The sequence below is a fragment of the Nanorana parkeri genome, unplaced genomic scaffold (genome assembly GCF_000935625.1).
Source record: "Nanorana parkeri isolate BGI_ZX_2015 unplaced genomic scaffold, ASM93562v1 scaffold77, whole genome shotgun sequence".
Classification (NCBI taxonomy): Eukaryota; Metazoa; Chordata; class Amphibia; order Anura; family Dicroglossidae; genus Nanorana; species Nanorana parkeri.
The window spans coordinates 1,861,921-1,885,258 of NW_017306345.1; the positions used below are offsets into that span (position 1 = coordinate 1,861,921).

The 23,338-nt window shown below is 43.1% G+C and overlaps 2 protein-coding genes across 6 annotated transcripts; one reads left to right on the top strand and one right to left on the bottom strand.

Moving 5' to 3' along the window:
• Nucleotides 1-329: 329 nt before the first annotated feature.
• On the bottom strand, nucleotides 330-10,665 carry BYSL (bystin like). 4 transcript variants are annotated; one of them, XM_018576789.1, is made up of 7 exons: nucleotides 10,394-10,665; nucleotides 8,040-8,182; nucleotides 5,221-5,359; nucleotides 4,908-5,041; nucleotides 4,652-4,812; nucleotides 3,548-3,650; nucleotides 330-734 (listed from the first exon to the last, which is right to left on the bottom strand). In XM_018576789.1, the coding sequence occupies exons 1-7, from the start codon at nucleotides 10,622-10,624 to the stop codon at nucleotides 386-388; spliced, it is 1,260 nt and encodes a 419-aa protein (XP_018432291.1). In that variant the 5' UTR covers nucleotides 10,625-10,665; the 3' UTR covers nucleotides 330-385. The 4 variants fall into 4 exon arrangements, with proteins under 4 accessions (XP_018432291.1, XP_018432289.1, XP_018432288.1 ...); XM_018576787.1 differs by having other exon boundaries at nucleotides 8,040-8,202; nucleotides 10,366-10,665; XM_018576786.1 differs by having other exon boundaries at nucleotides 8,040-8,199; nucleotides 10,363-10,665.
• A 197-nt stretch (nucleotides 10,666-10,862) lies between these two features.
• On the top strand, nucleotides 10,863-22,901 carry MED20 (mediator complex subunit 20). 2 transcript variants are annotated; one of them, XM_018576810.1, is made up of 4 exons: nucleotides 10,863-10,931; nucleotides 13,336-13,490; nucleotides 16,825-17,078; nucleotides 22,448-22,901. In XM_018576810.1, exons 1-4 carry the CDS (start codon nucleotides 10,918-10,920, stop codon nucleotides 22,664-22,666), a joined length of 642 nt encoding a protein of 213 aa, XP_018432312.1. In that variant the 5' UTR covers nucleotides 10,863-10,917; the 3' UTR covers nucleotides 22,667-22,901. The 2 variants fall into 2 exon arrangements, with proteins under 2 accessions (XP_018432312.1, XP_018432311.1); XM_018576809.1 differs by having other exon boundaries at nucleotides 13,336-13,496; nucleotides 22,448-22,890.
• The last annotated feature ends 437 nt before the right edge of the window (nucleotides 22,902-23,338 follow it).

A 23,338-nucleotide genomic window follows, 5' to 3' on the forward strand; every position in this document is an offset into this window, starting at 1 on the left:
AAGAGTAGATTTTGGCATATTTATCCGTTAGTCTTTAATAAATATGAATGCTTCTTTCAATCAATGCTCGCAGCTTCCTTTAGTTTGTAGTCCATATATGTAGATGTTTTTAATCACTGGTCACTGCACAAAACTAGTAGACAAAAATGAAAACTGTTTTATCATCTGCACCCCACTAGCATCAGTGTAATGGACAGAAGCCAGCAGAAATAAAGCTTCAAAAATGTTGGATTTCTAAAGCAGGAAAGAAATAAAAATATAGAAAACATAGTACTAACCATTCACATGGTCAAATACGCCAATATAAGATGATTAATACACGTTAAAGACTGGAATAAAAGACATCCTATCAGCTTATACAGTCACACTTGCTCCATACTGGAGTTCAGTCCATGCCCATGGGTGTTGCAATCTCTAAATCTCTGGATTTAGAGTTTATCAGTTCACGGCGAATCTCATTACAGATCTGTGGGTGATTTTGGATTCGCAATAATTCCAGTAAAGCCTCCTTCTGTTCCGATGACATATCTTCCTTATACCTCTGACAAAGTGTGAGAAGACTCTGGTGCCACAATACAGGGAGCTCTCTCCGGTCAGAGCGGAAGGCCAGGAAGTGGAAGACCAGGGCATCAAGCACTCGGAAGGGAAGAGCATACTTCTTGTCAATCAACAGTCTCAAGAAAATACTGTTGGCTCCATTATATTCCATCTCTGCCATCTTCAGCATTGCAGCACTAGTAGGTGGAGGCAAAATAATGGAGGACATTAAAACTTTGAAAAAGGAAAAAAACAAAAAACACTAGCGTGGATAGAACACTTGATACATTTTGCAAGAAAGAAGGAACAGAGGCTGCCCCAGATGATTAGGCCCGATTCACACCTGGGCGTTTTACAGCACGTTACTACGCGCTGTAAAACGCTCAACATGTGAAAACCAATGATTGCCTATGGGCATGGTTCCCACCTGGGCGTATTTCAGCCTGTAGGAACACGCTGAAAAACACCCTACACCCAAAGAAGTACAGGAGCTTCTTTGGGGCGTTTTTCCAACTGTCGACTTCCGTCCCTTGCGAGCGGCCGCACCGCAGGGGGGGGCGGAGCCGGCGGGAAGTTTGAAAGTTAAAAAAAAAACATCAAAAATAAAATAGGGGGGGGAAATCATACCGCCAGTGAAACGCGTGTTTCACTGAACGGAAATACGTGCTTAAAAACGCAAAACAAAAAGCTGAAAAAAATCACTGGCGGTAGGATTTTTTTTTTTGGGGGGAGGGTTGCATTTATTTTTTTCTATTAACCCCGATCCACACTTGGGAATACCAATGGATACGCGCGTCAAATCAAAACGAGCAGTTAACCCTTGCACTGCGGGGGTAGCAAGGGTTAATGTTTTACACTTCCTGTTAAAGACAACTATAACCTTGGAGAGATCTTTAGGGTGGTTGCATCAAGCCTGCATCTGAAGTCCAACACTTCCCTAAACATGAAGGTTGTATTATAAGCCAGCTGATCAGGAAAACGTAACATGGTTCTCAGTCTGTCCATTCACAATACCCACCAAAAAACCTCTGCTGCCGCCTGCAGATGCCCCACACATATATGCCTAATCTGACCAAAATCCTGCATCAAGAAACTCTTGTTTAATGTCTGGGAGCCCATTTCTTTTCAGTTTCTATCATTCACTGCAAGGTCTATAAAGTAGAACAATTCTGAGCAGAACTTGTACACCATTTATTAAACATATGAAGGTTTTACTACATTTAACAAAAGCTTTCAACACTTGATCCCATGTAATACATCTAAATGAATACACTAATGCATAGTAGTTCTGTCCAATGCAGCCAATTGGCTTAGGCCTTGTTCACTTGGCTGGGTTTCACTTTGAATAACAGTGTGTACAGCAACCTTATTGCAAAGCATTCTGCACGTTACTGAATTGAAAATGTACTTAAAACACCCCCCAAAAAAGCAGAGGACGAAGCTTTAAAAACCTTTATAGCTCATCAGTGTAGAGTCAGCCATGAATGATGGCCCTAGAATGATTCCTCTGCTGTACGCAGGGGATAACCCAATATGTGCTGTGTAACAGGAGTTTACATTTACACATGCATATAAGTTTTGCCCAAGGGCAGGGACGGTGATCCTTTTTGATTTTTGTTTACGTTTATTTTATTTTTTAATTCAAATTAATTACCATCACAAGAGGGCTGACTGATAGTATATGGAACATGACATGCTCCCTTTATGAAAATATCAGGGGTCTAGTAGACGCCTAATTTCTTCCCTGCTTGCTGCCTTAGCAGACTGGGGACAGTCTCTGATCCAGTAGCCACTACTAGCTGGTGTTTAGCAGCTCTGAACCCCGACATGCTTCTGTGGCCCTGCATCAGTGAACAAGCAGTTTTATATCCGCCCATATCACTTCTACCACATAGTCCACAGCCTGCATAGAAAAGTTAAGACACCTACCATTGTGACTTTTAGCTTGTTCCTATTGCTGCAGCAACATTAAAAAAGGGGTAAAAACCATTTTAGGGAAGTTAAACAGACATCTTAGTTGAAGTGCTGACTGCCAGTTTAAGCAAGCTGCTAGGAATCTTTATCTCTACTTCAGGGATGCCAAACTGCAGCCCTCCTGCTGTGGAACTTAGAATCCCATGAGGCTTTGCAAGATTCTCACAGCCACAACTCCCGGAGAGAGATGCTTCATGGGATTTGTAGTTTCACCACAGCTGGAGGGCCGGAGTTTGGCCATCCCAGCTCTACTTGAAGCTTGTTGAAAGCCTGCTAACTTGCTTGTTTAAAGCGACAGTGACCACTCCCATTAACACTGACTTTTTTTTTTTGGAAGGCCTCAACAAATCTGCTTAAAGTGACCCTAAACTCAGGAGTTGAACCTTAAAAATGCATTCAAGTACCTTATCTATTAACAAAAATTTATCTTATTTGTATATCACTCAGCTATAGATCCTCAAATCCTCTCTGAATTGGTGCAGACACTGTCCTTCCTTCTGGAGTGTGACTACCTTTGTTTTCCATGGTCCGTGTGTGTTGTAAAGTAGCCACCGCTCCAAACTCGCTCCCGTGATGGACTACAATCTCGCAATTAGTTTAATCATTTGTATTGAGATGGTAGTCCATCACAGAAGCAAGCTTGGAGGGTGACTAGTTTATAACACACACAGGGACCATGGAGAACAAAAGTAGCCACCCTCCCGAAGGAAGGACAGTGTCAGCATATATTCAGAGATGATTTGAGGATCTACATATATGTTATGTGTGTAATAATTAAGGTTCTCTATTGCATTTTTACGATTTACCTCACGGGTTTAGTGTCACTTTAACAAATGCTTTGCCAAAGCTTGCTCTACACTTTAGCTGTGATCAATGCCTAAAGAAATTTTTTTTTTTTTACCTGCTTACACTGTGCAATAGTTATGCAAAGGGATGTTATGCATAGAAGTGGAAGTTATAGAACATGCAAAGGAGTGTTATTGGTGATTTCTTATTGTATTGTGATTATAGTTTTGTGTATATGAATTCTGGATACCTGGAGTGAAGTACAGGGATGGAGCATTTTGTCAGAATACTTCCAATAATCACAGCTTCTCTCAAGGTGCATGTCCCAGACTCGCAAAGAGGTATGAGGATCCCTAAAAGAAAAAGAAGGAAGGCTTTTCATTTGGTCATTCTTCAAACATGCTATAGTAATATAGGCAACCTATGGAGAAAAGCAACATTTTGTAGGATACACATTACCAAACAGAGTCCATGACATCCAGGTCCAGACACACTTTATAAATGACCAGAGTAAGCAGCTGCAAATGTACTTTTTATGTATAGTGCTTTTAGAGAAAGGTTTATAGAGGAGAACAGCACAGGCATATATTAGTAACTTACTTAAACCTGCCCTCAACTTAAGACAACCCTTTAGAATGGATTTTCTTTTTAAAGATGATAGACATTAGACAGAACCATATAAACATAAAACAGAACCGTATCACTTACCAAAGGTGCTATAAAATACAGCGAGGGAAATGTATTAAAAACTGGAGCAGACAGAATCTGGAGCAGTTGCCCAGCATCAGCTTCTATCTTTCATTTTCAAAGCTTAACTGAACAAACTGAATAGAGAAGCCAGACTGTCTGCTCCAGTTTGATAAATCCCCCACATTGTGTCCCAAAGTAACCAATCGGCAATAAATTGTCATTTCTGCAGTAAGGCATGAAAAAGAATTCTAATTAGCGGCTACAGAAAACACGGGCAGGCACATGCAGGGGGACCTCAGGTGTCTGTTCCCTAGAAAAAAGGGCATTGAGAACCCGGCAACAGGTGTAGGGGAACCCTCTGGCCACCAGGGCAAGGCTGAAGACAGCAGATATCCAGGATCAGAGCCCTACAGAGGGGGGGGCGGGGGGCGCTGACCTCAAAGCCATCCGGACCAGAGAAAGAAACAAGCGTGTCGACGCTCCTGGATGGTAAGAAACACAATCTAAACTGAGGGACAAGGGAGGGGTTTTTAAACCTCCAATTGTGTTTCCCGTAGATGGGAGAGCCAATCATCTCTCAGGTTGCTGTCCTGGAAGATGATTGGGGAAAACAGAGCTGGTTCTATTAGCACACCTACATACATGAACTCAGTTGTGAACATACCTTTAAACCAGGCACCAGGCTTGAATAATGCTTTTTTCAAAGCCATATAAAGATGGTAATTGAGGCGCTTGTACTCAGCAATGTCATCACGTACACGTGGAAGCAGAACGAGGTTGTAAAAGCGTTGTGCCATACGTTCCGTCAAGTTAGAGGAAAAGATACTGGGGGGATTATAGAGAACGATGCATTAAATCAAGATGGAACTCAATCCAAAAAAAATAAATAAATCTGGCTATATTTCTGCAAAAACACATACCGCGTGGCCTGATACATAGCTGCAGCAGTCCAGGTCTCCGGCTCTGTAATGTACAGGATCTGTTCCCAATTTGCTAGGGCTGGAACAATTTTGAAGGCTTTAGGAAGCTTGCCACTACGGTAAGTTGATAGAACCTAAAAAAAGGGACAAATGACATTAAAACTGCTGTCCAGGCCTGAAATTGCCTGCAGCCATCTCTAAACCCTGCTTGAATATCCGGCAGTTCTGATGGACAAAGCTCCTTGGAAAGGGCAAAAAGCTTCTGTGTGCTCTCTCAGAAAACCCATAATGCCATTTTATTTAAAATCCACACCTCTTTTACTCCTTTATACACTTCTAACACTCGAGGGTCCAACTGCGGCATTGGTCTTCCAGAAACCTCTGACATCACCGTTTCCACTTCCGTTTGCTTCTCTGTTATTTTTTCCATGATTATGTCAGCAAGAGTCCGTCTATAAAACAGCAAAGAGGATAACTATAAATGAGATCACACACTGCTGAAACATGTTTATTAGGCCAGCCTTTGTCAAACAAGGTGCCCTCGGGCTTCCATCGATAATGTTACATAGCATCATGCCTTTCCCTGATGTAAACGGGAGATTTAAAAGTAAAGGGGGGGTCCTAATGTAAAGAGGGATACTCATGTAAGTGGGGGCTCCGGATTTTTTGTGTTTTCACATGGATTCCCCCCATAATTCCATACCTGGTCCCATCTGGGATAAAGGTCTGGTATGGATTTTGGAGGGGAAGGGAAGCTCACACCCATAAACAAAGAGGAAGCATAAACAATCCAGGGTCGGAAATAGGCTTGCTGTCCTGGAAGATTCATAGAAATACCGTTATCGGTAAGTTTAACAGAGCATTTCTCCAATCATCTTCCAGGACAGCAACCTGAGAGGATAAGCAAGCACACACCAAGCAAGCCTACCTCATTTGGGCTGGACAATTGCTTGAAGCACCTTTCAACCAAAAGCGAGGTCTTTCTGCGACAACACTTCAACTTGGTAATGTCTTATGAGGGTGTCTTCTCAAGAGCCAGGCCGTTAATTAAAAGAAATCCGGGTTTGAATGCAAGATCGGCCCCTGAGACAAAAGATCCCTCTGCAGAGGAAGAAACCAAGGAGGAAGGATGGATCGAGCCTGAAGCTCCAAGAACCACGTTCTCTTGGGCCACCATAACGAGGGTACAGACTAACCTGCTCAGTTTCTGCAGAATACGAGAAAGTAGAACTAGAGGAGGAAATGCATAACCTAGACTGAAATCCCAGCTCTGGGCCAGTGCATCTACCCCTCTGGAGCCCGCCTCCCTGTACAGGGGGGGAAAAAAAAAAAAAAAGGCTGGTACTTTTCAGTTTAATTGTTTTGCGAATAAGTCCACTTCCGGCTGTCCCTATAATTCGACTATCTGTGCAAAAACTTCCTGATGAAGTTCCCACTCTTTTTGGTGAATGGGTCTGTGGCTCAATCCATAATCCACAGTCTCGTTGGACACTCCCTTTATGCGGACTGCCGAAACGGAAAGTATTTGAGACTCTGCCCAGGGGAAAATATCCTCCACTGTCCTCAGCAGTTGTGAACCTGGTTCCCCTTGATGATTTAGGTAGGCCGCTGAGGTGGAATTGTCTGAAAGAAAATCTGCACATCCTTCCCCACTAGGCTCGACTGGAAGGCAATCAACGCTCCTATCAGCGCGGATAGCTCCCTCAAATTTGAAGAGGCGTTCGCTAGGTCTTGAGGCCAGAGTCCCTGAGCATGCAGCCCCAACGTAAGAGCTCTCAAGCCTCATGAACTCACGTCCGTAGCTACTTGAATAGGATCCGTCTGACTCCATAGTTTGCCTCCCATCAGCGTCTCTGGAGACATCCATCAGCTGAACGTCTGTCGAACGTCTTCTGGAAGGTGAACTTCCTGCTGCCCGCTTCCTCTGCTCCTGTTGCCCGCTTCCTCTGCTCCTTCTTTAATTGCAGATATGCCTGGCACTTCAGGGTTACAGGCTAAATCTGCTCAGTTACGCAGGGATTTGGATAAGAAAGAATCAGCTTCAGGATCCAGTTCAGATAGTTTCTTACAAGAAGGGGAAACCTCCCCTTCCTGTTAGGGTGGGAATTCCCAACCCTAAAAGCATTTTTTCCCCGTGGAAGATATTGATTTTTTATTGCAGGCCATATATACTACGGAACAAATCCCAGACCCACCTAGGGCAGTGTTGGTTCAAGACGGAGTTTATTGTGTTTCCTGTAGAAGGGGGGAGTCAATCATCTCTCATGCTGTTGACCTGGAAGATGAGGAGAAAGCTGGCCATACATCTATAGATTGTCTGATAGAGTGTAACAGATTCCTCTATCTACGCTAAACTGTGTGGATGGAGGCATCTCCCACTGGGCCAAGCTTCAGTATCTTGCTAGTCGGCCCCGCTGGCTCTCAAAACACCTGAACAATGTCTGCATCCAATCAGATTGTTCAGGTATTTTGACAGCCAGCGGGGCTGACTATCAAGATACTGAAGCTTGGCAGGGGGCAGATTGGTTGGAGTAATTCCATACGGCCAAATTAGTCTGGGAAAGTCGATTTAGCCTTTAAATAAAACTAACCCTTGCAGTGGGGCTAGGGGCCGGAATAAATGACAATATACTCACCTGATCCTCGGTTTTGCAGCAGTCAGCGCTCACCTCTCTTCCCCCGCTCTGGCTGCGGTATGTCCCTCGGTGTCCTCACGTCTAACACAAGTCAATGGACCAGCATTAGACGTGATGACATCAGCAGTCCTTAGACCGCTGAAGCCTGGGGGAGAAGAGGCTGTAGGGATTGGTCTAGCAGCCCTCTAGACAAAAATGAATACTTAACCCTTGCAGTAAAAGGGTAGCTTCACTCAGGGTAAGTTTAAAAAAAAAATCCTGGATCCTCTTTAATACTATTTTAAGCAAGTAAAGTTTAACACAGATTATGTGTCATTAGCATACAGAGAGATGTTTTCTCAAAGGGTTATACTAAACAGATGTGATGCTGTACAAATGTCCCCACTATGGCATAAATGTGATCACACAGGCTAGTATAAATCATCCTCAGGATTCCCTCTGCTTGAACATTATAGAACGCTGAATGAATTGCCACATTTTTTTTAAGGGTTCTCACCTCACTGGAGGATTTTTATTCATGAACATTGCAATCGCTTTCTCATCTTCAGGGTTCACCTCAACATGGTCATTATAGGCTGCTGCATCCATAGACGCGGCCTTTTCCAAGGAGGGCCATTCTTCATCCTCAGAGTCTGAATTCTCAGCTTTGCTCTTATATTCTACATGTAAGAAAAAAACAAGATTAGATTATAGAAAGCAAATTCATTTACCAAATAATAGCATAATGGCTGTCGGAGATCAGCAAATGCATGACATAAAAAAGAAGGACTATGTGAAAAATGATTCCCCCACATGTATTTTTTAAAACTGACCAACTACCATCATTTCAGGTGTCTTCCGGCCATTGCGGTGATGTCATGGGTTCTTCATCTTCTAGTGGGTGATCCCCACTAGTGATGGGCTCGGGCGTGTTCGCAAGCTCCTCGTGCCGAGCCTGCCAGGAAGCCGTCAGCGCACAGGGCCAATCACAGGCACTGAGACATTTCCCGATCCCTACAGCTGCGGACAGTGAACATGTCTCAGTGCCTGTGATTGGCCCTGCGCGCTGACGGCTTCCTGGCAGGCTCGGCACGAGGCGCTTGCGAACACGCCCGAGCCCATCACTAACCCCCACTGCAGCACAGAACCATGCTCATAAAATGACATGTTAGCATAGTTGCTGCAGTACTGTGAGCCCAGGCCAGCATGATGAAGCATCCTACAGGGAGTGTGTCCATGACAACCTGCGCTTACAATAGTATATAAAATGATGTGTCACAGGTTTGTATTAAGTCCAAAAAAAGTTTATCTTGACAACAGATCTGAGTATATAGCCAATGTGTTTCAAGGGCTCACAACTCCACCTCCATCAGGGCTTGTGTGCTGACAGTTATTTAGGTATCGTGGATAGTGTAAGGTATAAAATGAGGACTACAGAGATTGCAAGGAGCCAGGTGTAAGACCCCAAAACGCATTGGCTATGTGTGTAGACCTTTTGTCAAAAATAAATAAACTTTTACTGGACTTGAGACGAACCTGTGGCACTCTCATCCATTTATATACTACAGTATTGCGATCACTCCAGGGTCCCCTCGGGATAACCTAGTTAACAGAGAGCTGCCAATACGAACTCCATACCTAACCTATTTCTACCCATCAGTAGGTCCTTCGCTCCACTAATGCACTCAAAGGAAGTGATTTGGGTGACCCTGGCCATCATTTAACCCAGGAGAGGAACTACTTTCTGTACAGTATGCCCAATGCACTAGCTCAAAGTGTACGTAAAGCCAAAACAGGTGATATTTCTATTAAAGCGGGCTTTTACCCAGATCTTTAAAATAACAAACACACTTTGAGAAAAGGTTACATAATGACAATCTCCAAACACATACGTCTAGATGATTGCCGGGTTTGTATTCTTTGCAAAAATTATTTTCCTCACTGTATGTGCCCTACATAATACTTGCTGATGTCAGAGGGTTACCAACCACTGAAACAAAGGGCAGAAGAATCTGCAGGTACCAGTCTTGGAGCCAGCAGGGATCTGGTTGTTAAAAAAATTACTCTGGGGAAAAATAAATTCTTAATCCTTGCAATGGGGCTACATCCACACTGCAAGGGTTAACTGCTCATTTGTGTCTGTTAAAAACACAAAATAAAAAGTTTTACTCACCCAAACCTCAGATCCAGCTAGCTGTGACACCCCTTCCTTTCTGCAGTGATGGTTTGTCCTCACATCCTATACACAGTGTAGAATGTGATGACTCAGGCAGCTTAGACTACTGCAGAGGAGGGGGGAGAGAGGCTCCAGTGAGCGGTCAAAGAACTGGCCACCTCCAAGGATCAGGTTCAGGTAAGTATTTTATTATTAACTTAGACACAAAGGAGCCCCACTGCAGGGGTTACAAGAGAACTATGGAGTAAGTGTTTTTACTGTGCAAGTAACAGCAGGCTCTGCCTATCTAAAGGCAGAGTCAGCTGTGCCCACCCCCTCCCACATTCAATCCTCCACTCAGCGCTGGAAGATCGGAGGGGGGTGGAATCCCTGCGGGGAGCAGTGACTGACAGTCAACGATCACTGCAGGGAGACGATCAGGAGGTCAGCTGCATGTTTCTGCTCACTTCCCGATCGATAGAGCCGACCTGTGTCATGACTATGAGGACGAGTGGAAATCACTCATCTCATGATTCTCCTTTAAGTATTGATTTTCCCCAGAGTTCTGCTTTAACCCTTACAGTGAAAGGGGAACCCCACTGCAAGCAAAGTTTCGTCTCCCTGGAAATATAATTTAAGTGTGATTGTCCTTACTGTACTATCGGCTGTACCGTAATTTAGAGCATACCCAAAACAGTGGTCTTCTCCTTGGTGACCTGTCCACACGGCCCATGCTCGGCTTCCAGTTCTTCCTGCTGTAGCCGGGCCTGCTCCAGGATCTTACGGGACAGCTTCTCATCCACATAGTTCTCATCCCGCGAGTCCTCAGCCTCCTGCCCTCTTTTCTTAGTTCTATTCGTGGTTCTGACAGACCCATCTTGTAGGATCTGGTCAGCTAGCCCCACGTGACGGGGAGCCGAACCCCGAGAACTCCGATGCTTGGGCATAGCTTTCCACACGTGCAGACAGCCAGCTAATGCGCCTGCGCCGTGTCACTGCACTTGGTGGAACGTAAATACAGACTTTGTAAGTGGTAGAGCGAAAGTGTCTTTATCTGTAGCCATGTTGGGATAGACATGTCTGGGTGTTCTGCATTGTAGAAGGAGTCAAGAAAATGGCCACCTCGGAAATACTAACTTCAGGCTCCGCAGACAGCTTTTCCAGCGGTTGCTATGTGTTTTCATTACATTTGTACATGTGCGACTGACGTCATTAGTAGGCGCCTCCTAGAAAGACCGATATGGGGGTAACCTGGTAAGTAAATAGAATATAGTTGTTGTGAGATATACTACAGTCCTTGTATTACATAGTTGTTGCTGTTAGATCTAAAGGAGATTGCAATCAGATTGTTATGTATGTGTGTGAGCTTAAGACCCCATTCACAAGGCGGCATAATTTTTGCGTGCAGCGTGCGGTCTTTTGCAAGTTTGGCACATTTTTACATGCACATGAAGATGCGCGTATTGACTGGCAGTTTAATATGTGCGAATACGAGCAGTTTAATACGAGCGTAGAACGCGCTACAAAACGTTCAGGTGTGAACGAGGGCTTGCCCCTCGTTCACACCTGAACGTTTTGTAGCGCGATCTACGCTCGACGAACGCTCTACAAAACGCTCAAAAATATAAATCCCATTGTATTCAATGGTCTTGTTCCCACCTTGGCATATTTCCGCCCGTCCCTAACACGCCTGAAAAGGTACATGTACTACTTTGGGCCGTTTTGTTGCGTGTTTCCATTGGGATACAGCCAAGTAGCCTTCGGAAACTTTTTTACCGCGAATCGACGGTTAAAAAGTAGAGTAATGTCGACGCGCATATGCAATACGCCTAGGTGCGAACGAGACCTAAGAAACATTGTGGTCAATAGACCAAGTGTGCAAAAACGCATGAAAATTGGCAACGCGTTTCTGCCTGGCGTTTCCATTGAAGTCTATGGGAGAAAAATGAGCTTGAAACTGCCAAAAGAAGCACATGTACTTTTTTTTTCTGCCTTTGGTATGTTGCTGCTCAGTTGTGAACAGGGGCTATTGAAAATAGTTTCTTGTGTTGGGCGTTTAAAATCGCTTTTTCTACTGCTCAAAAATTCCTAGGTGTGAACCAGGCCTAATGTTTCTTGTACAAAGATTGCAACCATCACGTTCTGAAACAATTCATCCCCACGCAGCTACCTCCTCATGTATCACTGGGTTGTAAAGTAATTTAAAAAACGTACGATCTGCCCATCTTGGACAGGCAGATCGTACTTGCGAGTGAGGGGCGGGCTTCCGATGACTGCAATGAGGGGCGGGCTTCCGATGACTGCAAACGGGCAGTGTGCGCGTGCGCACTCCGGCCCGCTCAGCAGTTGTCGGACAAGCAGTTCACTAACTCGCCGAGAATCGGACGATTCCCGGCGGGTTTTCTAGCATGCTGGTTCGACTGCATGCTACTGCGACCGTACAGTAGAAACGGTTGCACGCCTTCCATACACTTTGAGATTCTCGTACGATCGCGGGATTTCCCCGCGATTCTCGTACGATAATCGTGCAGTGTATGGGCACCTTTAGACCTCACAGTCAGGGCCCGCCTTACCATCTTGTCTTGAATTGTATTGTGATTGTAATGTCTTCCTTATATTGTAAAGTGCTGCGCAAACTGTTGGCGCTATATAAATCCTGTATAATAATGTGAATGGTGACCCTTGGTGATCTACGGCTGTAGATGAACAGTGATGCTTGAGTGTAGAGTAATGTCAAAAATAAGAAAAGGTCGTTCAAGTGAATTTTCACCCATAAAAATAACTTTTCTCTTGACCTCCTCTGTCTCCTTTAATTACACAATGACAGTATATAAAAAAAAAAAAATTAAAACCATGAATGTCTATTTTTTGGGGGGCCGCTTCCTGAAAAATCACTCACCTCATAGTTCTCCTTAAAATTTTCTTTTCAAAAGCTTGTTGCTACCAAGACATACTTTCTGGTATGGTCGCGATATGCAGTACATCATGATTAAAACTTTTGGACAGCCACTTTAGCGAATTAGCTAAATCAGCTGAGAAATAAATCAAGGCAATGGGACTTGCTGTATTTTTTTCTTGACGACATTTCGCTGGTCATCCGACTAGCTTTCTCAATTCAGAATGACTTCTACAAAAAATTATCTAGGAATAAATATAGTGAATGTTGCTCCAATCAACATAATCTGTTAAACATAACTAGCATGGGGTCAGAGACCTCATAAAGGTAAGGTGATAAATGCATTGCATAATTGGAGTTAGAAGTTGTTATTAACCTACCCAGATTATGTGGATTGGAGCAACATTCACCATATTTATTCCCAGAGAGTTTTTGTACAAGTCATTCTGAATTGAGAAAGCTGGTTGGATAGCCAGTGAAACGTCTTCAAGAAACATACAGCAAGTCCAGTTGCCTTGATTTATTTTTTTACATATATGCCATGACCTGGATGAATGAGAACCTTCATAACTAAATCAGCTGAGGTTTACCTAATAATTGTGAGTGTCAGGGAATAATTATTTCCTCCTCATTCACTTTTATTATTCCTGTGATATTTAGTGCCAGACAATAGACATTGTGCATTTTCCCTGTAATAAGACATTTTAGTACTTATGAATGGTCACATTTCAAATAAACAGACTGCATTTTGTTTTTGCTCAGTGTGACTCAGGTTCCTTTAGCGGAAGGGAAGAGCGTGCAGCAGACTGTGGAACTTCTTACTCGCAGGCTGGAGCAGCTGGGAGCGGAGAAGCAAGGAACATTCCATGTGGACTGTGAGACATATCACACTGCAGGGACCACCGTGGGAACCACAGGTACAGGAAGATATAGTAATGCTCACTTGTGCTTTAGTTGTGCTTACCTTGATTAAAGATGTGAGTAAATATGTATGGAACAAGAACCTTAATGTTTAGGTCAAAGTCTACTGGTTTACTTTTCTTAGCGGATGGTGATCCTCTGCAAGTTGAAGTTCACACAATTTAATCACCATGAGCCCAAGCAAAGTGAGTCACAAGTTAATTGACAGATTGTATATCAGTAAACGTACACCGTAATAGAGGGGTGGGCAAACTGTAGCCCTCCAGCTGTGGCGAAACTACAAATCCCACAATGCATCTGCCTCTGGGAGTCATGCCTGTGGCTGTCCGAGTCTTGCAATGCCTCATGGGATTTGTAGTTGCCCCACAGCTGGACGTAACAGGGCATGCTGAAACATACAAAGGTGGAAAGGAAAAGAGCCAATAATCATGCCAAGCAAATCTCACTGTTAAATCGGTCTACTTGGCTCCACTTAAATATAACTTTTAGGTGCCCTGACCCTATTAATGACACAGTTTTGTGCTATTTGTGCACTAGGGAATCAAGACCAACTGATCAATAATGAGTATTGTTGACAATCATTATTCAACCATATTTCAATTATCTGCTTGGTCCACTCACCTAAGGGTCTGTGGATATTGACATCGTCTGACACCCGCAACAAGCGGGAACGAGAAAACAGGAGGGGGAGGCAGAAAGGAGAGGCAGAGCAGAAGAGTGGAGGGCAGTGTGCCCTGCGCCCCAAATGAGGGCCTTCTGGGGAGATCATAGCAAAGCCCAAAAGATTACCTATATGGATAATATATAACTTGATCACTGTGTACCATGACTAATTAACAAAGTTTACATCCCCATGTGCAATTCTTACCATCTATTTGGATTAAACCTTGTATCATATGGAGATAGGCTTTTAGTTGTGTATTAGAGCCAACCTTGTTATTGGGCGGGATAATCTTCCCCTCCCCTCGGATAATGTAGCATTCAGTGGGGACATGGGGAATATCGATCGGGTGGTTGGCGATCTTTACATCAAGATTGTATTATCTGCCGTATTTAGTACCTGATCTATATGTAATCATTATGTTATAAGTGTAACATAATTAGAATGAAACATGATGGATATGTGCACTATTGATTTTAAGATAAGATTTTAACATGAACTAATAATAAAAATGTTTTTTTATTCAGACATGAGTTTGTCAAAAATCCTTGCGCCACCAAAAAAGCCCCAATTGCTGTTTTACGTTTTATTTGTTTCTTCATTATCCTAGTTATGTTACTTATTGTGTCTAACGTTCAATCAATAACTAGTCAGAGAAATGGGTGGAGAGGCAGTTGCTGTATCTACCTCAAATAATTCATGCACCTAAAATGTCAGGAACATGGGATAACCCTTTACCTTATTGATCCAAACAACTGCCATTAAAAAGGTGGTAAATAGGTAAAAATGGAAACAATAGTACTCACGGTAAAATCCTTTTTCATGGAGTACATTGAGGGACAAAGAAAATATACTTCAAGTTATACCGCTGCCTAAGGGAGGACTGGACACTGACGATAAAGACAAAACTGTATGCCAGCCCAGTGTAACGCCTCACTACCAGCATTGCTCAGTTTTGTGGCAAGCAGAACTGAGAGCATGATCATAAACACAGAGGGTGGTGGGACCTGCCTCCCTCAATACTCCCAAAAAATATTTTATGGTTTTTAGTTCTTGTTCATTGAGGGACACAGGAAATCTTACACTTTAATGACATCCAAAAGCAGTCCAACTGAGGGGTGGGTAACACAACAAAAAAGGCTCATGAAGATAACAGAAAAATGGGGATGCCTGCATCTCAAAAAGCCACCTGCAGAACTTTACACTCTAAGCTGGCATCACACGAGGCCTCAACACCTACCTAGAGAACAGTGAACAGGAGACCACGTAGCAGCCTTATCAATTTGAGAAATAGTAGCCTGAAGCTAAAAAGCCCAAGAAACACCCACCAATCTAGTAGAGTGTGCCTTGACAGGAAAGGGTGGAACCTGATCCTTAAGACTTACAAGGAACATCTGGAATTACAGAAATGGAATCATTCTTCCCCCCAAAAACAGTGGCTCACAGCCAGAACCAAATCCAGATAATCGAGTGAAGTTTCCTTGAGGTGAACTAAAGCTGGACAGAGGAAAAGAAGAACAATGTCTTGGTTGAGGTGAAAGGCAGAGACTACCTTAAGTAAGAAGGAAGTGATAGGCCTCAACACAACCTTGTCCTTGTCTAAGACCAAAAAGGGTTCCTTACAAAATAAAGCGTCAGACACTCACCTAACCAAAGAGATGGCTACAAAGAACACCATCTTGTGGGTGAGCATAGAGAAAGAGATAGGAGTGTCTCCAATGGGTTCAAACTGTGGTTTTTAAAGTGTAAAGATGGGATTGGACATGAGGAGCCACATGGGAGACTTCCTGTACAAAGGTCCTAATCGGAGTATGAGAGGCCAGCGGTCTCTGAAACAAGAGCTGAAACATGTCTTTGTCCAGCTGTAAGAAGATGAGGATCCGTCCTCCTTTTTTTAAGGCATGTTGGTATTATAAGAGGTTAGTTAAGGCTGGCCCTACAGTTTGTGTTTTTTTGTTTGTTCCTCCGGTATCAAATCCTGGTGTTGGCAGCAGTATAAGCAGAAGTTGTAATACTTCCCTCAATGGACGGGAAAGAAATATGTCAATGCTTTTAAAACATATTTTGTTGCAATGGCAATTTAATCGGGTAATCAGTATCTATGCTGATGCAATCGCCATTGCAATGGCAACATATTCTGCTGGTGCAGAGGCAACGGATGTGCTTCTGGTTAGGGCTGCAACCAACTAATCGATAATGAGAATAGTTGTCAACTATTATCGATCAGTTGGATCCCCTAGCTCTCTCCTCCATGCTGGGAGGAGGGCACAGCAAGCAGTGGGCGGGTGCAATACAATTCTGCTGTGGGAGGTGCCACCCCAAAAGCGCCTCCGACCCACAGTGTGATCGCCCACACAGGAACACATGGTACCGCAATGCCGTGCGTTCCAGTGCAACCTGATTGCAAAAAATTGTGCTTGCAGTTTTATTCTGAAGTATACTTTGTTTGTAACACTGCTTCTGTGTATTTTATTTTAAATTAAGGATTTTTTCTTTTTCTATTAGAGTAATCGAAAAAATAATCGTATATGAAATTAGTTGCAGCCCTACTTCTTGTATACTTTCCTAATTAATTAAAGTCACATGAATATAGGGAGTATAAAGTACATCAGGCACAGGAGTTTATCTGGCTTTATGTCACTGGTTTTTCTTTTTTTTATCACCTTTAGGTCAACCTGGAAAGCTCCTCTACATTATGCACAGTTCTGAACACCCTGTCAGTACATTTGCTTTGTTTGAGAATGGACCCTGCCTAGTTGCAGATCAAAACTTTGACGTACTTATGATTAAGTTAAAAGGATTCTTTCAAAACGCAAAGGCTAACAAGATGGAGACAAGGGGTTCACGCTACGAGTATTGTGATTTTCTTATTAAAATTGGTACAGTGACTATGGGACAGAGTGGCCGAGGAATATCTGTGGAGGTAAGTCCATCTGAATTTTGTCTATTGAAAGACGCTGTAACATTCCCTAATACCCTAAGAATATTTGATCTATAGGCAAAATGGACTAAGAACATATGGACAGAAGAGAAAATAGTCTAAAACAGTAACCTAAGATCATTCGAGAGAACATACCTTAAGAACATTTGATTTTGCCCCATTCGTACAACAACCACAGCTTTGTACATTGTGCGAATGGACATACAGTTTTGCTGGATAAATAGCTATGTGAATTTTTCATAAATGGATCCCTATAATTAAATTGTGATACGACCATGTTTTTAGGTTTGAAGTGCAGCTGTACCCATACTGTGGAGATTAAATGCTTTACATATTCTTAACGAGCAGTAAAAGAGCTTTAAAACAAGCCAGGATACGGAGGTGGACAAGTCCCATAGCAGTCTGTTGGGCTTTATTGCGCAGGCGAGGCCAGCAAGGAGAGGACTTTGGTGTAGGATGTAAACAAACACGGGAGGCTCCAAGCGCTGGATCTTGGTAAGTATTAATTTGCAAAGGGTGGGATCTGTTAGCTCAGAGGAGGGAATGTGTTATGCTGTGGTGCCGTCTAGTGTGTGAAGTGATTACATTTAAAGTGTAATATGAATTTAAAAGAGAACTATGGGGTAACATTTTTATCCCTTAGTTCTCTTTAGGGTCACGGGAGGACATATAGTAATCTCCTCCTGTGACCCAAAGCTCAGTATATACTATAGCTTGCTATATACGGAGAGCGCCCCAGTCAGGATGGATCCCGACAATGCTGTTGAGATCCACCCAGCTGGCTAATTGTCAGCGGGCTCCGCCTACATAGAGGCAGAGCCAGCTGTGCCCGCCACCGTCCGTTCCTCCAGTCAGCGCTGGAGGATCAGAGAGGGGAGAGGGGAATCAATGTGGGGAGCGGTGACTGACAGTCACCGCTCTCTGCAGGGAGATGACTGGGAAGTGAGCTCACTTCCCAATCAATAGAGCCAATGTGTGACAGTTTCAATGTCATATGTCGGCTCGAACAATGAGGATGAGTGTAAATCACTCACCTCATAGTTCTCCTCTAACTCTCCAGGAACCCTGTACTCAACTGAGCAACTTGCTGTTCCACAGAGGTTTCTGGCTCTAGTGCCCCAAACTGCTCATGATATTCATTTGGCAGATTGCAGGGGCAAATAGTAGATAGAAAATACCTAATGCAAGCAATCTATTGGCCCATCAGTTACTTTTTGCATATCTGTAGACTTTGGCAATTTCGACCACTCTACTCAAATGACAGCTGTAAATGTTTTAATGGGCCCATCAAAATTATTCTAAATTCTTACAGATAAAGAGGGTGCTTGGGGATAGTTTCTGCCACATGTATATACTTACAGTGATAAAAAAAAAACTATTTGTAATCAAATGTCATTACTATAAAAAAAATGGCCGATCTAAGAATCACACTTGCATCCTTTGCATTATGATTTGCATGCTAAGCTGCTAAGATTACCAGCCAGTGGATGCATTTGCAGATGGGCTAGAGCTCCCACTTATTCTCAGAGAGAGTCATAAATCATTGCTTGAACTGGTGGATCCACCTGTAGGTAGATGTTCTAGAAAGTTGGAAAATGTGCCTGTGCTATAAGAAGAACCGTAGTGCTCAAAATCGGACCAGCCCTAGTATGTAAAATACTCCCCGAGCTGTATGCCAATATCCAGTTAAAACAGGTTTGACCACAAAATTCAGAAAATGAAAAACAATGACATGGATCATCAGCTGTATCAACAAACCTCTTAGCTTTCCTTTATGTTGCATTCAGAAATTGTGTGTACAGATACTTATCTCCATTGGGATCCTGTAAATTCTTGTAACATCATTACACTTTCTTTTCTGATGCACAAAAACAGTTCATGTTAGATTGAATTTGTTATACTTATTAATCCACAACCCTTTAATATATGCAGAGTTAACCGGACTTTTACCTAAGGTTGTGGTGCTCTCTTTTCTCTATTGTACTTATTGCTGATGATCTGGGCCCATTGGTATCTAGAGAGCTATTTCCACTAGGGTCTAGTGCAGTGGTTCTCAACCTTTCTAGGGCCGGGACCCCTTGGAAACATTTGCCAAGTTGTGGTGACCCCCAACGGTAAAATTTAGGGTTGACGCGGCTGCTGCAGCGGCATCTGGCGGCGTGGTGGGAGAGCTGACACTGCTGCGCTAGGAGAGGGCTGAGGAGGACTCTCACCGAGCACAGCAGAAATCACACAGCGACCCACAGGTTGAGAACCACTGTTGTAACAGCTAAAATGGCAAACCATATAACACAAGCCGAGGGTGTCAGCTTTTATTATTAATAATAATGATGATAATCTAATAGCTATCTAATAGTGGGAGACTCCCGGCGACCCCTGGCAAATTGTCATTCGACCCCCGAAGGGGTCCCGACCCACAGGTTGAGAACTGCTGGTCTAGTGCTTCACCAACAATTTGGCATAGTATTAGTGCATATTCTGTAATCACTATTTTAAATAAAGATGTGGGATTAAAAACATCTCGGCACATCATTTACACAGCACTACTCTTCATACAGATATATATCTATAGATATCTATAGATATGAACACAGCTACAGTTCTCCAAACTCTCCTATTGTTTTTTGCCATTTGCAAGACAATCCTCTCGCTACCCACACTCTTGTTATTATTCCACTTGCTGGACTTGACATCTCCATCCCCCAAACCAGCATTTTAGCCAAAATTTTGAATACTTGGCCTCCTTTTTTGCTGACCAGCTTTTTTTTTTTTTTTTTACATCAGGAGAGTTATGGCATGAGGCATACCCCTCCTAATGGGTTGGTTTACCTGGTATATCACTACTCATGCTCTCTTCCCACTCTGGGTGCTGGCATATGAACCAAACTGCTGTTACCTCTTCAATACCCGATAATACCCTGGGACTGCCACTATTTCACTTCTCACTCTGGGTATTAGGGATGCACTGATACCAGTATCAATACTGGGCATTTTCCCAAGTACTCTGTGAGACCCACACCCTTCCGCACAGCCCTGGTGAGACCTGCACCAGCCCATACAGCCCTGCTGAGACTCACACCCGTTTGCGCAGCCCTGGTGAGTCCTGAAACCACACACAGCCGTGGTGAGCCACCATTCAGCCTCCCTGGACACTGCACAGCCCTAGTGAGCAACACAGTATGTAGTTTCATAATATTCTGCATTGCTGTAAAATGTATTGCTGGCATTTGTAGCCTTCTATAGCTGGTGGTATTATGCATTTCTATGTAATGTATTGCTGGGATTTGTACTGGACCTGGCGCTCCACCACTGTCCTCATTGGTCTTTATTGTTTTAGAAAAACTGTCACATGACATGATACTGAAAAAAGTATCAGTAATTGTTATCGTTGAGTACTTGAGGAAAAGTATCGGTACTCGTACCCAGTCTTGAAAAAATTGTATCGGTGCATCCCTACCGAATATGAAAGCTGTGGGTCTTATAGCCAGATGCGCTTGTGCCATTTATCCAGTCCCCATGGCTCTTAGCCATTAACAGAATATGCAGCGTTCTGTGGATGCCCAAGGGGTGAGGTGGGGCAGATAAACTAAACCAGCGCTTGCGTCTATGAGACCCTCAACTCTCTTATCCAGAGCGGGCCAGAAGTACAGCAGGGACTACACTATCCAGCATAAAGAAAAGTATGGATTTTATAGTACACTGCAGTGATCTGGAGATTAGGTACGGCTGAGCAAAAGTAATGTTTTCTTGCACATAAAAACTGATAAAAACAAATCTCTGTGCCTGGAGTTCTGCTTTAAAGGGGGTAAAGAAAGAGAGAGAAAGGAGTAGGAACTGGAAATGTGGGGGGTTGGAGAAAAGGCAGCAGGGTGTTGTACCGGTTTACCAAACCACCTAGTTTTTCTAACTCCATAAATATGATACTAACAGATGTGCTTGTATGTGTAAAAGCTGCACCAGAAGGCGTTCCATGCTAATAAGCTGATATAATTCCCACATCCACTTAGTGACAGAAGAGATTACATCAGGTTTCCAGTGCTCTGGTTGCTCCAATGAAGAATTGTGCCAGGGCATTATGACCTTTTGGAGGATTTTGTTTTAGGAACACCTCTGTCCTTCACTAACTGGGTTATTCACAAAAGGGTGAAGAGTTTGGAGAAGACAGGAGAAGTGAACAATAAAGGCCAAAATAACTGAACTAGAAAAGTGAGCTGAATTGGAGAATTTTTCCAAATCAGCTATGTTGGCCTAGATTGTTCACTTCTCCTGCCGTCTCCAAACTCTTCACCCTTTAGTGAATAACCCTGTAAAAGTTATACAGTATTTCTGTATAGTATTCTAGCATATACATCACATTCCTTTTTTAAAAGGCAGCCCGTTGTTTATTATTATTATTATATAGGATTTATATATAAAGGAACACATTACAGTACAATTCAAGACGGTAAGGAGGGCCCTGCCCCTGAGGTCTTACAATCTAAAAGGGAGGGGGAAGTGATACATGAGGAGGTAGCTGTGTGGGGATGAATTGTTTGAGATCGTGATGGACATACACAGTTACAACTGAGGAGCCTCGAGTTTAAACAGTTCAAATATCTAGTACGTAGACTCCATCAAAACTCACATTTCACTTCACTGTCATCAATTGATTGTCATCAATTTCACATCATTGTAAATTGTACACAGTCGCTCAGTATGAATGACTACATCATCAAACGGAGCCCCGGTGTTTACATTTATTTTCATTATGGAATCTGATCTTTAACAGTGCCATCCATACTCCAAAATGTGCAACCAGGTAGGTGTTGCAACTTTCAGACTTCAGGTAACCTGTGACCCCTCGCAGAAAAGTCAGACCCAGACATAGTACAGCTTAATATGGTGGTCAATATAAATCTTTCATATATAAGCATGGCCAAATATCATTTAAAAATTGAGTATTCATTGCTGCATAAGCCCAGTCATGAATTGTTCACGATAAAGCGTACATAAAATATTATAACTGTGCAGGCTTAATTCAAAACTATACTTAAGCTCAGTCGTTCCTGGGTTTTCTCTAACAGCCTGGGGAACAATAATTACTTTTTATTGGCAGCATTCCATGGTAATTGGCTTACGATGGCTATGTTACCTGTGTGGATATAAATGCAGAGATGGCTTGGATTAGTCTTCAACATTACAGAACTAGTCCACTTGAATGTGTAGAACTATTACTAGCTATATCAGCAACAGTACTTCTAATGAAATACAGGTTTGCAGCTATTTCATATAAATTGCTGGGTTTTTTTTTCAGTAGACTTAGTACACAGTCATAATTGTAATTGATGTCTTATCTGTGTTTTTTTTCTCAGGTGGATTACTGCCCTTGTTCTGTGCCAGGTGACTGCTGGAACCTCTTGGTGGAATTTATGCAGAGTTTCATGGGCAGTCATGCTCCATCTGGTCCCCCGGTTCTTAGTGCCAAACACGATGCACTTTACACACCTGCAGACACTATGATGCAGTACATGGAGCTGCTGAACAAAATCCGCAAGCAACAGCAGGGTACAGTTGCTGGCATGAGACTATGACAGGGTTGCAACCATATGTTTTCTTTGCTGGAAAGTGGCCAGAGCTGCTGTTACTTTATGCTCTTCACTGTCCTTGGATGTGTGCTAACACAACAACCGGTGTTCCCTTAAAAGTTGGTAAGGACTTAAACTATAGACTTAGGAACACCAGATAGGATCGCTGGTTGAATTTGCTAAAATAAAGCAATGCATTTGAAGAAATGTCAGCGGCTCAGGACCTCATTACCACTTAGTTTTCAAATCTTGATGAACCGACCAAAAATCCTATCACAAGCAAAAATGTAATTTGCCACTGATATTAATTTTTAGACTGGGCGCTTATAGACACTTTCTGTCATAGGCTTTTCAGATACCTGTAGTGGCGTCCAAAAATTCAGCGAAGTCAAGTTGGCCTGGCCTAAAGTGTGATGGCTGCAAGTAGCTACTCTAATCTTTAGATTGATTTCTGTGCCTCTCTGGAGCCCCCTTGGATCCTAGACCCTAGCTGTACATGAAGCCTCAGCTTCTGCCAAAGTCAGGATTAAATCTCAGCCCGTTTCTTTCCTGGAAAATTTTAAATGCCAAAGTCTCCTGCCCAGTGAGGATGTGGCATTTGAAAGTTGAATGGCAGGAGTCAGGGCTTAATCTTAATGGACTTTTAAGCAAAAATTGTGTACAGCCTGGGCCTAGATG

Excerpts from the sequence above, each read along its gene's own strand:
- BYSL (XM_018576787.1), bottom strand. The coding sequence starts at position 10,624 with ATGCCCAAGCATCGGAGTTCTCGGGGTTCGGCTCCCCGTCACGTGGGG. Across the intron at positions 4,813-4,907 it reads GCTATGTATCAGGCCACGCG|TATCTTTTCCTCTAACTTGA; the intron begins GTATGTGTTTTT and ends TAATCCCCCCAG. Across the intron at positions 735-3,547 it reads ATCCCTGTACTTCACTCCAG|TGCTGCAATGCTGAAGATGG; the intron begins GTATCCAGAATT and ends TCCACCTACTAG.
- MED20 (XM_018576809.1), top strand. Across the intron at positions 13,497-16,824 it reads CGTGGGAACCACAGGTACAG|GTCAACCTGGAAAGCTCCTC; the intron begins GAAGATATAGTA and ends TATCACCTTTAG. Across the intron at positions 17,079-22,447 it reads GCCGAGGAATATCTGTGGAG|GTGGATTACTGCCCTTGTTC; the intron begins GTAAGTCCATCT and ends TTTTTTTCTCAG.